The 17,812-nt window shown below is 34.1% G+C and overlaps 1 protein-coding gene and 4 non-coding genes across 5 annotated transcripts; all 5 read left to right on the top strand.

The window, feature by feature from the left end:
• The first annotated feature begins 1,722 nt into the window (after positions 1-1,722).
• On the top strand, positions 1,723-17,275 carry RpS4 (ribosomal protein S4). Its single transcript, XM_089236266.1, has 7 exons — positions 1,723-1,834; positions 2,277-2,354; positions 2,438-2,618; positions 3,959-4,056; positions 6,147-6,318; positions 13,393-13,522; positions 17,103-17,275. The coding sequence occupies exons 1-7, from the start codon at positions 1,832-1,834 to the stop codon at positions 17,227-17,229; spliced, it is 789 nt and encodes a 262-aa protein (XP_089092392.1). The 5' UTR covers positions 1,723-1,831; the 3' UTR covers positions 17,230-17,275.
• Positions 6,524-6,599, top strand: LOC149083129 (small nucleolar RNA SNORD34). The gene has a single exon (XR_016193338.1). It is a non-coding gene; the product is annotated as a small nucleolar RNA SNORD34 (small nucleolar RNA).
• Positions 10,105-10,176, top strand: LOC149083128 (small nucleolar RNA SNORD34). The gene has a single exon (XR_016193339.1). It is a non-coding gene; the product is annotated as a small nucleolar RNA SNORD34 (small nucleolar RNA).
• On the top strand, positions 10,239-10,310 carry LOC149083127 (small nucleolar RNA SNORD34). The gene has a single exon (XR_016193337.1). It is a non-coding gene; the product is annotated as a small nucleolar RNA SNORD34 (small nucleolar RNA).
• On the top strand, positions 12,012-12,080 carry LOC149083126 (small nucleolar RNA SNORD34). The gene has a single exon (XR_016193336.1). It is a non-coding gene; the product is annotated as a small nucleolar RNA SNORD34 (small nucleolar RNA).
• Positions 17,276-17,812: the final 537 nt, after the last annotated feature.

Below are 17,812 nucleotides of genomic sequence, written 5' to 3'. Positions count from 1 at the left end.
TAGTCGTTGACAGCCCATTGATTCTACCGGAAATTACTGAGTGACTATTTTCAATTTTAATTAATATCCATATTTAAAATAGTCACTCAGCAATGTGACTCGATGCGACTCAGCAAGTCACGCTACTTTGGGTGTTTCAAGGGAAGAAAAAAAAATCTTTTCTCTGTTGTATGATGGTCATTACACTTGCCCGGTTTGCATGAGATTCTGGGTTCGATCACTGCCGATATTCACCACAAGGTCAATCAACAAAGTTGAATAAAGATAATTTGATCGATTCTTCAACCGCTTCGCCAATGAAGCTACTACTACTTAACCGAACATGCACCTCGAACATATTCCTCCTCAGAATTTCTAACGAATCGGCACATGCAGGAATGTGTGTTCTGAGTGTATACTTAGCCCTAACGTATTTATGTTGTCGAGTTGCGCTTGTTTTGTGTTCATGCTGCCATCTGGCTTCCATTTTCTGAAGTAAAGATGGGAAATGTTTGTATTTTCATGTTTCGTCAGTATCGTGTTGTAGGTATGTCTGCTCTTTGCGAAGAGACTTTTTCAAATGGGAGATCGGCTCACATTCGTGCCTGGAAGCTGGAAAACCAATGAAGCTAGAGATCACGTGACTTCATCCGTTTGACCTAGAGAATATATTCCCTACGATTAAATGTAGCCTATTTCCAACAAATTTGTGAATATATTCCCTATGAATATAAACATATTCCTAAAGCCGGGTTTTCCTAGGAATAGGTTTGTTGCACAGCGTGAACCGAATTAGAATATTTCATGCCGACAGCAACGAGTTACATAATTACGGTACGCGTTTGTGTTTTCCTAGCGAGGCGCATCAGATCAGGGTGGCTATATAAAGTATATGGCTTTGGCATCAGCTACTCTGTCGTCTGCATGCTCCGGTTTGAAGGGAGGGGAAATAAAACACACAAGAGTGAAGAGAATATCGGCAAAACCGCGGTGCACGACGCATTTGACTCCTCCAGAAGGAGTCAGCCAATAACGCACGACGTAAAGCGCTGTCGTGAGGCGTATTGCGTTCTGTAGGAAAACGGTCATGCTGCTTTACTTATTGGTGAGTGGACGGCATGTCGCGCTGGGCGAATCACGTTGCGAGCGGCACGGGAAACCTGTGCCTAGGAAAACCCGGTTTTACGTTCATCCTTAGCGCGTCAGCCGGAATGTGTCACGTGACCAAAGAAAACCTGTAAGGTTCCGAGGGATAAAGTCACGTGATCTCTAGTTTCTTTCACTGAGCTTTACTTATAGCGGTGGATTAACGGCCGTATTCACCAACACAGTTTCAACTGCAATCGCAGGTGAAAGGATTGAAGATCGAAATAAATTAAGGATTTTAACCAATCCTTGTCGATCGCTGATCGTTTAACCTGCGATTGCAGTTGAAACTGTGTTGGTGAATACGGCCGTTAGTGTAAGGACAACAAATTTTTCTTTCCCAAGTGCACTAGGGTATAGTATCCAGAAAGTCTCTTGATTTGATCAAAAAAAGTGAACTTTGTGGAAAATGGATTTTTGTCATCGAGGAAATACTTCTCAATGGGCGTGAGTAGTGGTAAACAAACGCAATGTATGTCCCGTACGTTGGAGGTCATATGGTCAATCCACACAGTCTCACTCCATCTTTTGACCAATAGGGGCTCGTGATACAATCATCTATTGTGTTTGCTCTGACGCTTGCGCGTTAGACCCCACCTAAATCAGAATAAAGAAATTATTCTACTTTGTGCCTGCGCGTGTGGCAACAATGTAATGTGATGAGGTCTCTTGTGTCTTCATGCTAGGTTAAATATTTTGAAGAGAAATGGTACGTACTCGCAATCCATGTGCATCGACTCTAATGCTTGCTATAATCTCGAATTGTTTTTCAAAAATCAATCTTTCAGCGTGTAGATAGCTATTTGTTGCGATATGTTCTTTATTAGGTGATTTAATTTCGCATAATATGTGGTAGTTCATTCTCGTGTCACCCCCTTTCAGTATATTCATGTACCTCGTTTCACTTCCAGAACCGCATAAATGTTTCAATATTTTTCATAATTATTAATGAAATTTTAATTCAATTCCATGCTTTCTATTTAACTCATTCAAATCTTCTAGTAACTGAAGTAGGGCTGTTGAAAAGCTTTTAAAAATGAAGTATGTAGATAACATCGGTAATGATACTCGAAGGGACATTTTAAATGCAAATTTCGATTTACATATTGGTTTATTTTCTGCCTGTTAAACTAAATTTATATTTTATTAAGGCACGTGGTCCTAAGAAGCATCTGAAGCGACTCAATGCGCCCAAATCATGGATGTTGGACAAGCTTGGAGGTGTCTTCGTAAGTAGTTTTGTAGCTTATGAAACTATTATTTTTTAATTTGAAATGTAATGATTGTATGTAATTTTGTATTTTTATTTAAGGCGCCTCGTCCAAGCACTGGTCCGCACAAGCTCCGAGAGTCGCTTCCCCTCATCATTATGCTCCGAAATCGGTTGAAGTATGCTCTAACAAACTGTGAAGTGACAAAGATTGTCATGCAACGTCTCATCAAAGTTGATGGCAAAGTTAGGACAGATTCCAACTATCCATCTGGTTTCATGGGTGAGATATCGACCTTTTTTTGTATATGTGTTGATATTTAAAAAAAATAGCCTAATGAAAAATTAAAATAAAAATAGCCAGTAGCCTAATGAATTGCCTCTTGATATAACGTTAATTGACACAGGCTCGTCATTGTGGGGGGGGGGGGTAGGTACACCCTCGGCTTTAGAAAATACACTAGAAATGGTCTATATACAAATGTACCAGGGTTTAATAAAATTTCCTTTCGCGAAAAAGCAAAAATGGCGGCACTTCGTGTTAGACGTTAAAATTTCTCTAACTTGAGTGGGGACTATCTAGGCTTTGTTTTACTTGTGACTAGAGGGAGAAACCATGCTTGGCTGTCAAGAAATTATATTGCTGTAATTTTTTTTTGATTTATTGGGTCATGTCTAGGACTAGTCTGAAATAGTTCTGGATAGCTGAGATATAATTTATTTGATATTTTCTTTTGTGCAATGCAAATGTCTTTCGTGGCACTAATCAGATTTGGTATTAAAAGATGTGTGTACAGTTGATTCGGAACAGCTGTCGTATGGTCCGCCACGCATGTCTGATGGCCCGACGAAGAGTCGCCAAGGCCGTCAGACACTATGGACGCCGAAAAAAAACCGTGCAAAACATAATAGAAACCACTGAGCATTAAAATAGAAAAAAATATCGGTTAAAAAAAATTACACCTGGCCCATTTTTTTAATAATAAAAAGATCGGGGCATAAGGAATTCTGGGCATAAATATTCTATTTATTAAAACTAAAACCCGGACCCTTTTTTATAAATAAATGGATCCGGGCATAAAAAATTCTGTAAGTTCATTTTAAATAATAAAATGTTAACAGAAGGCATGGCAATGGATGAATAACTAATAAATACAACGAAATAATAAAACGGTATGATACAACCTGAGCAGTAGATAATAATGTAAATGATGTAAGCTATGGAAGGGAGGAATAATAATCAGAGACGCACTGGAAATGGAACAACGGCTGTTTAGAATTTTTGAAAAAACGCGGTGAACAAAAGAAAAATGCTGTTTGGTGAAGCCAGTGTCATCTAGTATCGCCCAACGAAACTGGAAAAGTGTTAAAAATACGGCAACCCAGAGAAGCATTATGACGGTCTTGGCGTCTTATCGCGAGAAAAAAGTCGTGGCGGACCATACTGTACCTGTTATAATGGGATTCAGCTGTATTTTGTTCTGTAGTGTTTATACTATCGTTCTTTAATCAAAGCTTGATTAAATGAGGTGTTAGACTGCACAAAGTAGTTATTACAAACTAAATTAATTCATTGGCAGTGTTTCTCTGATCCTGGTTGGTAACCTTTGTTTTTTAATTTAGATGTTGTAACGATTGACAAGACTGGAGAGTATTTCAGATTGCTGTATGATGTGAAAGGAAGATTCATATTGCATCGGATAACAGCTGAAGAAGCTAAGGTAATATTAATCGTGTCCAGATGTATATTGTAAATTTAAGGTTACGTGCTCGTGAAGTTTATTTGTTGGAAAGAAAATTGTGCTGTGATGATTTTTGTAGGCTAGAATTCTGAAGGGTTTGAAAAATGTCAAATCTTTAGGAGGACAAGTTTTTTTAATCTGAGCACGTTTTCAATACCATTGAAACATTCAAATAGTCTGTACAGGATCCACCATAAATTATGTGAATCGTGAATGTTATTTGAATCTTGATATGGTATATCCTAACATAGGGTTTCAATTTTTTTCAAATTCAAATTTTTAATGTAATTGTAAAGAATCTATTTTCTTTCTTTTAAGGTAACTTTCTCTAGGAAACTGATCCTAGTAAATAGTTGCTATTTTTGTTATGCCTAATTTTTCATTAACAGTTGCATAACTTTGTGGACCTATGTAAAGTCCACCTCGACATAGGGCCACATCAGGAAAAAGTACTTCATTGTTACAATGACCACTTAAGCGACGGGAAGGTCCTTGTGAATTTTTCTTAAGCAGAGCTTACAAGCAAAAACTGCAAACGTTCAGGATCTCCTCTTTATTGCAAGGTGTTTGAAATAAGAATTATAATAACGTGTAAAAACCTGAAGCGATTTAATGCATTGTATTTTGGATTATTCAGCCTATGATGTTATATTTATTTGACACTTCTCGTCTGAGTACAAATGAGTGTAAAAAGGTATATCTGAGGCTAGACTTATGATTTGTTAGATGAGAAATCATTTATAGACCAGATTTTTAATTTAGGTTGACTGACCAATGGTTAACCAGACTTATTCTTTGTTTTTAAGTCAATATTTGTGGTTTTGGTTTGCTTGAACAAAGATCAAAAGAATTTGTCTTTAGCAAAGCAGGTTCTACTTTTGCCTATGGCAAAGAATTCTTGTCTCACTTACTAGTGTCCCATGTAAGCTGACAATGTATATAAATGCACTGTAAAGGAAGATTGGCTTGTCAGTATGTCTTTACTTTTATGATTGAATTGCACATTGCTTCTTTTCTATCATTCACAGAAATGGGATTTGTGAGAATTTGATGCTTGGGGGAGCTATTGCAGATAATCATTAGATGTGATGTTACTGTATGATGAAACTAAATCTGACACCTCTTATGAATAGACATGAACAGATTTTGAATTTTCTGATTTTGTAACATCTAGTGTATGTATGCAAGGCATGGTTAAAATTGAGTTAAAATTACATGATAAATTTTTTTTTTATGAATGTACAGCCTGTATGTACTGAGTGGTAACAGGTTTTGGTAGATGTTTTATCAAAATGGCTTCGTGCAAGTGCCTCTAACAAGATATTACTGTAAAGAAAAATTTGTTAAAGGATGCTAGTGTTTTGTTGGAAAAATTAATTTTATATCTCCCTGTGAAATTAATGTTTTTTGAGCAAGAAAAACTTAAGCGTTTCTTAGTTTAATCTATTACGTGAAATGTCAGTTCTCCATAAATTCAAAACATCTAGATTTCAAAAAAACAGCCAGTGATGCAATTCACTTGACACTTCTCGTCTGAGTAGAATGAGAGTAAAAAATATATATCTGAGGCTTGGCACAACTTTATTATGAGTGTATTATCAGGAAATATTAAATATGGGATCGAGAAACTTTCTTTAAAAAAGTTGTAAGAAGGTCGAGAACCACTGCTTTAGGTAGTATGTTTACACATTTGAAACATGAAAGTACTGATAATGCAATAAAATGAAGTAATAAGAATAAGTTATTGTTTATATTTTAAGCTTTTTATGTTGCGTGACACTTCTGACACTTTTTCATGAGTATATTTTAATCTTGATTAATTTTTAGGGATGTGAATGTCTTAGATGAAACAAGGATATGAATAAATATAATTTTGTGAATAGTTAGCCAGTGTTTTGAACATTTCTTGTTACTATATGATGATACTTAAATCTGACACCTCTTATGAAAGTACATGAACAGATTTTGAATTTTCTGATAGTAACGCATGGAATGACATTTATAATTATATATAGTATTTCAAGATTCTCAGTGATAAAATTTGTTGAAATCATGAAATTTTTCTTTAGTACAAGCTATGCCGTGTAAAAAGAGTGCAAGTTGGGCCAAAGGGCATTCCATTCTTGGTTACCCATGACGGTAGGACGATTAGATATCCTGATCCTCTGATTAAGGTTCACGATAGTATCCAGTTGAACATAGCTACAGGAAAAATTATGGATTTCATAAAGTTTGATGTTGGTAAGTTCTAGCTCTTGATTACATTCTGTGGCATGTTTCATGAATATAATGTGAGATGAGTTTTCTCATTCTGAGTCAGAAACGTGCCTAAAGTGATGCACTTTTCATTGGTCTCACATATCTATTTAAGATATGTGAATAGAACAAAAGTCACAATTTTATATTTTTTAATATAGTGATTCCTTTTATAATATTTATTTAAAGTTTCTGCCGATGATGGTAACAGATTACCTACATTGTTTGATATCACTATGTGATGAAATCATGTATCTGAGGCATATCCAAGTTCTATAACATTACCTTGTAAATTTTTTATTGCTTGATTTGTTCTATAATCTTGGATCAGTTGGGTCAACCCTATATTTTTTCTATAACCGACAGACTTATTACAAGTCTACATTTAGCAGCTCAGCTAATTTTTGAATATTTCATATAAAAGCGTGTGATTATTGCTTAAGACTAATAACAATTTATATTACCAGGGCATAGCTGCCAAGTCTCCCTAATTTCAACTTCATCGCTTGACCTTTAGAATCTCCCGAATTTTTGCGAAAATCACCTAAGCGAAGTTTCTAATTGTCCCTAAACATTTCCTACTTTATTTAAAAAGAATTCCTGCTTAAAACAATCCCCAAGGAATTTCTTGTGGGGCAAAATGTCTTTTGTCTTTTTTCAAAATGACATCACGCATCATAAAGGTGGTGGGGGGGAAATAGTGGGAAATTCTTTTTAAGGAAGTTTTACAAACCCTCTGAGATGGTAACAAGAAAAGTTTGTTTTATCATGCAGGGAAATAGTTTAGCAGCCAATAGTCCTGGATAATTGAAGATTATAGTGCTTCTAAAACTTTTTTGTTGGAGTTACGTACGTGCAATAACAAAACATGAATACTGAAGAAAAAAATATTCTTAATTTTAAAGATACTTATTCTGATTAACTGCCTTTTATCAAATGTTCCAGAAAAAGGCTGACTTTTTCTTTTTGTACAAGTTGTGTTAAGGACATGTGCCAGTGTTTTCACCATGACCAATGTTTATCACCCACGTGAAATCAAAAAACATCAAGCAAGTGCCATAAAGTGTCACACGTTCTTCAAAAAATTAATGTTTTTTCCTTCATCTTCTGGTAATTCGGGATCATTCACGCATAATGTTTGTTCACATCGTTTCTGATTGAACAGAATATTTTTTTTAGATCACCATTGAAGTTTTGACCGCTAATTTCACTTGTTTTTTAAAGTAGGGATTTTATTCCCAAGGATTTAATTTCCATGCGTGTAAAATCTATTTTATTTGAAAAATCCCTTTTTGTATTTATTATAATGGGTTTTAGCATAAAATGCGGGTCCACATAAAATAACTTTGCAGATATAAGAGCCCCGTAGTGGTAAAATCGAATGTGAATGAAATTTGTAGATGTAGGGATGTTTTGACCTGTAAACCACCATAAATGTAGACAAAGAAATATTGCATAGAATCTAGGGTTTTGACACACAAACCTTATCTATGTCATAGATAAGGTTGGTGTGCCAAAACCCTTCAGTAGGCTATCAATCCATCTAATGTTTTTATTGCTTGATCACTTTACAATGTGTAAAACTGAACATTTTTGAATTTCAAATTTCTGTTGTAACTGCAGGGTTTCCAGCAACCTGGGAAGTCGGGGAATTGGAAAATAGGTCAGGAAAAATATTAAATATTTGTCAAAAGTCAGGGAAAATCTGAAGGAAAAAAATTGAAAGGGAATGAATTCCCATTCCAGTGGTTGGTCTTCACTTTTTTCCCCATAGATTATCTTTCAAATCCTCAGTCTTATCAACAATATCTGTATTTTCCTCGGGATCCCCTACTGAGACACTTTGATGTACATCCGCGAAATATATCAGTTGAAGGGGGAGATTTTTTACATACTGGAAACCATTGCTTCAATATCACAACCTGCTGTTTCAGTAAATGAATCTAAGGAGGAGACCCTCTTTTCCACTGTTGAAAACAAATCCAATACCAGCTCTAATTTCTTTTCTATCTCTTGTATGTCAAAATGGGTGGGGGAAGGTTATACCTGTGGGTTGGATGGGATGAAACAACTGGTCGGTGGTATAAATTTTTTTGTTTGAAGAATTCTCCTTGCTACACTTAGTTCAGACATTACAAATGGGTAAAATTGAAAGCTTGTTTTCTCTGAATTTTTTTAGTAAGATGGGTTTGAAAATATATAATGTTCGGAAAGAGCTATAGACATTTTTTACAATGTGAAATTTATATAGAACAAGAATCTTTGAGGTAAGCTTGCTATTTCTGTTGGCCTGGCAGTAAAAGATACTTCATTAAAAGTGAGGTGAGTTTTTTAAGACTGTCATTTAAGAAGTCATTTCTAAAAAGATTTCAAAGTAAACATTTTTTTTTTGTTTTAAAGCTCTTTTCATGATCTCGTGAAAACTTATTGCAAGATTGGAATCTGATACGTTAGAGGCTGTGGCTTCTGTAAAAAATCAGGAAAATGAAAGCCTGAAATTGATTTGGATCGGAACCCGTTCCTGATTTTTAATTTTCCTGAATGATCAGTCTACGTGTTTTTTTTTTCTCACACCCTTAAAATGCTCTTTCACATCCCTGGTTAAGAACTACTGATTCTAGGTTTTATGACTGATGTTACCCAATAGTATTAGATTGTTTTCTGTATTTTTAGGATGTGAAGGCATAAACAATATTTACAAAGCTCTGTTAAGAGCTAGAAATAAGTGTTTCATTTATCAAAAATTCAGACCTGGTATTGAACAGAGTAAAATGTAAACAAGTCCCTCTAAAAAAGATGGACAGCGCAGTAAAACTATCCAGTTCACCTGGACTTATTTACATTGGATCTTGCAACTTATTCATTTTGCACTGTGATCTCGAAGGAGTGTCATTCTTAAAACTTGCATGCCTTTATGATTTGCTGTGCATTTAGGAAGGGTTTACACACTGGACTTTGAAAGACTCCTAGAAAAAGAAAAAAGGCAACATATTATGAGGAGACAGGATAGAATTATCTGTGGTTGCAAGTACTGTTTTGTCCAAAAATTGTTTTAGCTATCGTCATTTCTGTCATGTTTTAGCTTGAGTCAATCTTATAGGATATTGAAATAGTAGGAAAAAATAAATTATTTTTAATTTTTTATGAATAAAAAAATTAATTTCTGAGGGACTTTTAATATTATGCTGTTTGAGTGGGAACCCTGTGTATGCGTTTTTGGTCAGAAATGATTGAGCAGATTTTGCTGTGAACCCTGAACTGTGAGGGCCAAGTGTTACTCTTTATATTCAAGCGCATATTCAGAAACTATTTCATTGATATTTGTTAAAGGGCTAGAAAAGATTTCATTCCATTAATTAAGAAATGAACATTATATAAGTTTTCAAGTTAAGTCAAGTTTTCTTTTTACATAACAGGTTATTTTTTAATTGATAAGTTTTTAAGTTAATAGTTCAAAGAAGTGTGAATATTTTGATTTACTCTTGAAACTTTATAGCTGGGGTTAGAGATCGCTTAGGTATAGTATGACAAAGCATGTGCTATGAGTTAATTTTTGATATTGATAATTTTTGACTCACCTAGTTGCATTTACCCGAGGATTTATAATTGATACCTTAATGATTTGGCTTTGAACTTGAAATATTACAGGCATGTGAATATCATATTTTGAAATGAACTTAGTAACCCTGTTACATTGCAGCTATGATTGTAAAAAATTGAAGTTATAAATAGTACAAAAATATAATTTTCTACTTTTTGTATTCTGATTTTATTGCCCATGATGGTTATTACTTACCTACATTGGTTGATGTTATGTGATAAAAATATTTTTCTGAGGCAAATTTCACAATAGACATTATTCAAAATAGGTTATAAACAATAATTTTTTTTAAATATTTTTCTGAATTTGTCTGTGATGGTTTTATTACCTACATTGCTTGATGTTATGTGATAAAAAGCATTTGTCTGAGACAAATTCAAAAAATAAATTAATTAAATAAAAATTTTTATAAGCTGCATATACGTGTGTATATATCAGGGTTTAAGCTTCAGTTGCATTTTTTGTAAAATGCGAAAGTAGTAGCCACTTTCCCAAAAATGCGTACAGGAGGTACAAAACGACTAGACATCTAACCATCAATCATTACATTTGCATTGTAGCATTTTGCTAAAGCGTTTTCCCTTATTTTTGCTTTTTTGCGAAAGGAATTTTTTATCCAGCTTAAACCCTGGTGTATATATACAGTCAAACCTCGTTAATGAGTCACTCTTGGGAGAGCAAAAATATGACTCGTTAAACGTAGTAAGCCATAGCTTGCCAATTCCTGTCAGGACAATTGGGACTTCCGGTATCTGATCTGGTAAGCGGAGTGACGTGTTAACCGGGTGACACACTAACGGGGTTTGACTGTACATACACAGTAACACCTGTCTTCAATGGAATTGCAAGGGACTGATATTTTCCTGTTGAATGCAGGTTTCCGCTTTATGCAAGTTCAATTGATATAATGTGTAAAATTATGTAATGATCTCTTATGTAATTAGAGTACAATACAATAAAAATAAAGTAATTAATTTAAATGTACATAAAATTATTTTACTAACATTATTTACTTTATAATTACTAAACATTTAGGTTTTCATAGCATCTGCATGAAACTCCATTTCCCCCACAGTTCTTCATCTCTGATATGACATTTGCATTTTTTACTTTCTATAATATTTTCAATGAGGGTGTCAATATCTGTTGTCTGGTTGTTTGTACATTGTTTATGTATATTTATGTGATCCTGAGCACCAGGGCCGTAACAGATTTTTGTGGGGGCAATATGATTTCGCTGTCCTGACCATTAAAATTTGTCATTGTATATCATTTGAAAATCTAACCATTACACTGATTTCCTCTGTAGAAAAGTCTGCTTTACAGAAAGTTTATTACAATTTCAAAAAGTAACTGTTTCACTGCATCTAGCTTTTCAAAAACCACAGCATCAAGTACAGTAACTGTTTTTACAAATCTAAGGGTGTATGTAGTTAAATATTGGCAAGCAGTCATTACATTAAAAATTTTAATAGAACTAATATTTTTTGTATGATCCGTTGGCTAATTTTTCACGAAACAGTTGAAGTGTTTGTGTGAAATTTTCTGTTGGATGGTAAAATTTTCCTTCCGTTTCTGTGTTAGATGGGTTTCGTTTAATCCAAGTTTTTAATTTATATTTTGGCATTGAGCACCGGTTCATGATTTTTTCCATTGAAGACAGGTTCCCGCTTATTACAGGTTCTGCTGAAGACAGGCTTATATAAAATGATACCAAGTATATTTAGTGTTTGTTGCCCGTGATGGTTATTTATTACTTGCATTGTCTGATGCAAGATGAGAACAATCTGTCTGAGGCCAATTTTATTTTTTTAATATGTGAGAAATAACCAAATTATTTTTATTTCATCAGGTGAATTTAATTGCTAAGCGGCATGATAGAGATGTTTGGTCAGCATGTATATATAAAATTTTCTTTTGACAATGTTTATTTTGTGTGTAAAAATATGTTTTGAACAATTTTAAAGATGTTCATCTGATATTTGTTTAATCAGAAGATTTGGAATTTTGTACATGCATATTTAACTGAAAGGTTAATTTCTATGTCTAACAGCTATAGGTTTAAGAAAGTTAAGTTTTTTGCCTATGATGATTTACTTACCTACATTGTTTGATCTTACTGATAAAATCTTTTTCTGAGGCAAAATTCAATACATTAGAGGTAAATTCAATTTTCAGTGTTCAATTACTTTTGTATAAGTTGATATGTAGCCCTGGCTTCTGTATCTTCTGTTCATATTAAGATATTGCCTATGATGATTTTTACTTACCTACATTGATGTCTGTGATAAAAAACATTTCTCTGAGGCAGATTTGAGGTTCTATCTAGAAACCATTTGCTTTATTGAACCACAATCCTGCAAAAGCAATTTTTCCTAATTTAGTAATTTTAACTATTTTTAGTAAATTGAACAAAGTAATTTTCCTAAGACATGAAAGAACCAAACACTGTTTTCTAAATTTCTTAGGACAAATATAATACTTGAGCATTTTTATAAATGTTTCTTTAAAACTTTTCAAATTAAAAAATATTACCTTTCTCTATCACAGACCAGTTTTACTTTTTTAACCTTTTGTCTAGTTTTTTTTTTATGGAACGAAAAAAGACTAGAGCTGTATGTGTTTTCTATCTAACGTTGGTAAACCTTGATATTTTGTGGCCGAGCTTAATACTTGGTAGATATTCAAAAACTTTAACACATTAAACCTGTATGTGGTTACAAGAACTTGTAATAAGGGTATGGGGGAAGAAGTCAAATATTTTGAAATGAAGTTTTGTCCTTAAAATAGACTTGATCAAAATCACGTGAAAACTAGTTATTACGCTGTACATTGACTTTAATGGTGCTCTGAAGTGATTGTCATTAACTTTTGCTTCATTTTTTTTCATTTAAGGTAACTTTTGAGTTTGTGTATTGTTAACCATGCAATCATTAATCAACTGTTGATCTAATTAGGTGAAACACCAGTAGTGATTTTTCTATTTTATAGGAATGAGTGAAAAGTTGGGCTGTCTGGTACGTGCAGCTACATCTTTAATTTAATCCTTTTATTTTAGAATACACATACCTCTGAATAATTGTTAGCAGTTTCCTCTGTTGAATACTTCAGTATTTTCAGCACTTATAGACTAGCTATTTAAGGCAATGTTTTGTTTTTGTAATGTGGAGTTTTTGTTTGTTGTGCTAATGAGAACTTTAACATCATTAATGAAGGCATACATCGAAGCCATTAATGTTTTTTATAAGCTTGGTGGTCAATAATATGCCTAAAACAACACCTTTTATATGGTCGCATGTATCCTGTTTCTTGGCTATGTGCATTACCCATTAAGGTAACATTTACAGATATTTCATATTTTCTTTTATTATGTTAATGCAGAACTCAAACACTACTTTCTATAATATGTATATTTCTAAGGTAATCCATTGTTTTAAATTCTTTTGTATTAATTGCAGGAAATCTTGTAATGGTGACTGGTGGACATAACTTGGGACGTGTAGGAACAATAACATCGAGGGAAAGGCATCCAGGGTCTTTTGATATTGTGCATGTTAAAGACAGTCAAGGACACAGTTTTGCCACAAGGTGATATATAATTCAAATATACATTTAATTTTGTTCTAAGTAACAGAAAAAGTGCAATAGTGTATTGTGTATTTACCGTCTTTGTGTTGTGATGAAAGCTGAAATCTTAGTGCTGATGACAACTATTCTACCCACAGCGTTCTGATACACAAAATTCAAATACACTTTTAAATTATTCATTGGCTTGAGTAACGAAGCTTAAAATTTGTACCTGGGATCGTTTTACGATATAGTGCGTATAGAAGACAGTCAAATAGTTTTGCTTCATGGTAATATATAGGATAGTAGAGAAAGTATTGGTCACATTTTATTGGCGAATCAGTGATCCTTAATGCATACTTTCAATGAGAAAAAGTATCCACATAACATGTGTAGAATTGCATTCTATTCTAAAATAATTTTTATTTGGTCATCCTGTTTTCTAAATAACCCAATTAGAAAATTGTTGCGCAGTCTGCCAAATCCACCCAAAAATTCCATGTTTCTAAGTGCAATATTCAGAGATGTTTTGAATTCAAAAATTGGAAGAGGTTAAACTTAAAATTTTTCCCTGCTGTTTGTTTTTAAATGTTTATTTTTTGAATTTCAATATTTTAGGAAATATTGCTTTTAGAGACCTTTTTTTTTGGCCTCAGATAATAAGTTTATATTTTTTGGACACTTTTCAAATTGGAAGAATACCTCTAAGATCAAGTTTGCCAGTAAAATGCTCCCAAGGGACCATACTACCCATTATAATTGACACAAATTTGAATTTTGTACTAATAGAAAGCTATCTTGTGATGTGATAGAGTATTGTATATTAACTGCCTTTGTGTTGTGATGAAAGCTGAAATCTTAGTCCTGATGACATCTATTATACCCACAGCGTTCTGATGCACAAAGTTTAATATACATATTTTAAATTGATTTATTGGCTTGAGTAATGAAATTTACAATTTGTACCAATTTGTTGCTACTCAGCAGTGTTCCTTCTAAGCCAGTGGTTCCCAACTTTGGAAGCCCGCGGCCCGGTTTCATTTATTTATGTAAGTGGACGGCCCGGTCAAACACATAATTAACAGAGCATGAATGGGGAGAAAGGAAACGGCAGATCAGTCGCGGCCCAGTAAGAATGATGTCAATGCTCAGTACCGGGCCACGGCCCTGCGGTTGAGAAACACTGTTCTAAGCCATACACTTCTGGAAATGCCTTTCGCAGCTTAGGAGAAATTTACTGTTTATAGTCACTTTTTCGTTTTGTCAAAGCATATTTTGCATGGTTCTTTAACAAGCCTTCATCTGACTGAAAATATTCAGTAGCAAAAATTCAGTCACACTAGTGTTTGTTTACATATTTTTAAATTTTTTTCCAGATTAAAAAAAACTCCAGATATCCAAAACTCCTGACCTTGAATGACTTAACAATAAAAGTAGTTTTATATTTCAGACAGTAAAATTTGATATCCAAATATTGAAAAAATAACACTTGTGAATCTATCAAAAATGTGTTGATTTTAGAAAATTCACCCCGAATTTAAAAAAAAATGAAACACTACATAATTCATGAAACCGTACAGGGGTGGGAACTCTGCGCCAAAACTAATATATTGCGCCATCCTGCTCCATTAGTGTATTTTCGCATTTTTCTGCGCCAAATAGCAAATTTTACTTCAGTATGCCTGGAATTGCGGAAAGTACGCCAAAAAATTTTTGTTCCTGCTAGCCACGAAACGTTTCTTTACATTTATTCCATTTAAACTATCGGCCCCTGATCGGGCTTTCCATCGCGAAACCCAGATATTGTCCGTGATCGTGGAACTGAAGATGGTTTGCAATGCCTTTCAGCTTTAAAGTGCAAATTCGAGTGTTTCCGTTTAAAAAAAAAAAAGTCGTCACTGGAAGCAGCAGAAATTACTGTAGTCGATTGTCATTGTGTTAAATTCCGATGTTTTGTGAAAAAAATTCATTCCGGGAGTAAAAAGCGCATGTCCGCCGAATTACGGATGTTAGTTTAGAAACTTTGCCGAATAATGAGCGTTAAATCGCCAATGTTGCCGAATAACGAGTGTTAAATCATCAATCTCGCCAAATAACGAGTATCAGATCGCCAATTTCGCCAGATAATGAGTGAATGCTGAATCGCCAAACATCGGGTTGATTCTTCCGAAATTCTCTCCCAATTTGCAACAATTTCTTTCCAAGTATAAAAAAATTTAAAATTTATAAATTTTTTTTAGCTCATTTGAAGTGCTGCTGATCAAGGCAGCAAATAGTGCCCTCAGTAAGCAAAAATCATCGTAAATGGACGGGTGCAAAAAATTTTATGACAGCCGCTCTTTCAAAAAAGGTGTCAAAAGCCTAAAACACCAAAAACAAAAATCAAGCTGACGAAAAGATGTTTGATAACAAAAGACATTGCAGTTTTATTTCGAAAAGGGTTGAGGGTTAACGAAAATATTTTTAATTTCACTGCTCCAATTTATAAATATCTGCTCCGAATCCCATATGTTGCTGTTCCAAAATAGACTTCCCACCCCTGAACCGTAGTTAGGATGGCATGCAAAATTTTTCGAAAAATATTGAACCCTGAAATGGATGCTAAAGGATTGGGGCATCATTCATTGTAGCTAATACAGAAGCAGTTTGAGACAGTTTCGGCACATAAGCTGCACTAGTGAAACTGCCATATATGAGAACTCCCAGTGGTGTTCCACTCTTTCTCACCATGGGGAATGCGAGAATTTTTGGTTAGGTTCTGCTGGGTTTACCAACAGACTGTTGATGGTTTCAGAAATAAGCAGACCAGTTTGTGAAATAAACCGAATAATAAGCCGAAAATACCAATATTAGTGGTTCAGTAAAAAATCTTATTTTTAGATGCAAAAGTGTATAATCATTAATTTGTTAAAATTGTACTAAATATGAAAATTGTAACAATTAGCAGGTATGCTTTGCAGAAAGGGATTTCTTTATCCATAAGATTCTTTTGCAGTTTGCACAGGTCTCTCAAAATTGTATTGCACTTTTGATTCTGGTGCTGCATTTATGAATTAAAACACTGCAATTATTATTTGCCCACATATATTCTGAAATATTAGATGTCTAATTCTATTTTTCTGATAGTCTTGTGAAGGAGTTTCTAATAAATTTAGGCACTGAAAATTCCTCTAAGACCTGTATTTGCTATATTCATGTATTGGTCGAATTTGACATGTTATTACACAAATTAATGTGATCATGATGACAGACTAAACATGATCCCTGATTTTTTTAAGATTAGTCTTTCTGAATCACAGCATAGATTCTTTGACAGATGAAAACACTTTGTACAGAGACATTACTACACGGGGATATAGGACATTGCTCTGGTGTGATGTGGGACCATGTCATGCCAGAGTAGGAACCAAGATATTCACTATTTAAAACAAGTGAGCAAGCATCATAGAAAGACACACTAAAATAAATGAAAATCTCTTCTGTAAAATTGCCTTATGTAACATGGTGTCTAATTTGTGGCATACAGAATTAGTTTTTTATTTCAACAAATAATGCTCCATGAATCTATTATGCTTATTTACTTTTGATGATTTCTTTTCAGGTTGAATTACATCTTTGTCATTGGCAAATTGAACAAGCCTTTTATTTCTTTACCAAGAGGAAAGGGTGTGAGGTTATCTGTAGCAGAAGAAAGAGACAGGCGTTTGGCTGCCAAGGCTCAACATTAGTGAAGGTGGACTTTATGAATTAAAGATGGAGAAAGTTTTTCTGGAATTTTGTCTGGTTTTTATTGAATACAATCATATTTGTTACTATCACCTTTGTCAAGTCAAGCGATCCTAATTTTTTTTTCATCACAAACTTGACAGTTATATAGTTATTTTTAATTTCTATTCATGGGAGGTGAACCAAATGTTCGCTGGTATACACCAGAATTGAACCCCAGTGGCGTATATTATAGTGTGAAAAATTTTTGACCGCCGCTCTTTCTAACGAGGTGTAAGGCTTGAAACAAGCAAGCTGATGAAAAGATGTTTGATAAGAGACGGTGCAGTTTTAATTGGAAAAGGGCTTAGGGTTAACGAAAATGATTACTCGCTGCTCCAATTTATAAATCTGCTCCGAATCCTATTTTGCTACTCAGAAATGACTTCCCACCCCTGCGCTATCCATACAAAGGTTTTAATAGCAAGCTGATGCAAAGATATATGTCCCTGCTTGGCAGGCCTGTCATTTGGGGGTTGGATTGCCCTCTCGCTTTTGAAAGTACACTAAAAATGGTATATATATATATAGTGTGAGTACATGTTC

Source organism: Pholcus phalangioides, unplaced genomic scaffold (genome assembly GCF_987345545.1).
Source record: "Pholcus phalangioides strain wild (caught in Gottingen) unplaced genomic scaffold, Ppha-v1.0 ptg000009l_1, whole genome shotgun sequence".
Lineage (NCBI taxonomy): Eukaryota > Metazoa > Arthropoda > Arachnida > Araneae > Pholcidae > Pholcus > Pholcus phalangioides.
The sequence above is the reverse complement of the archived record's forward strand: the minus strand, read 5'-3'. Positions and strand labels throughout refer to the sequence as shown.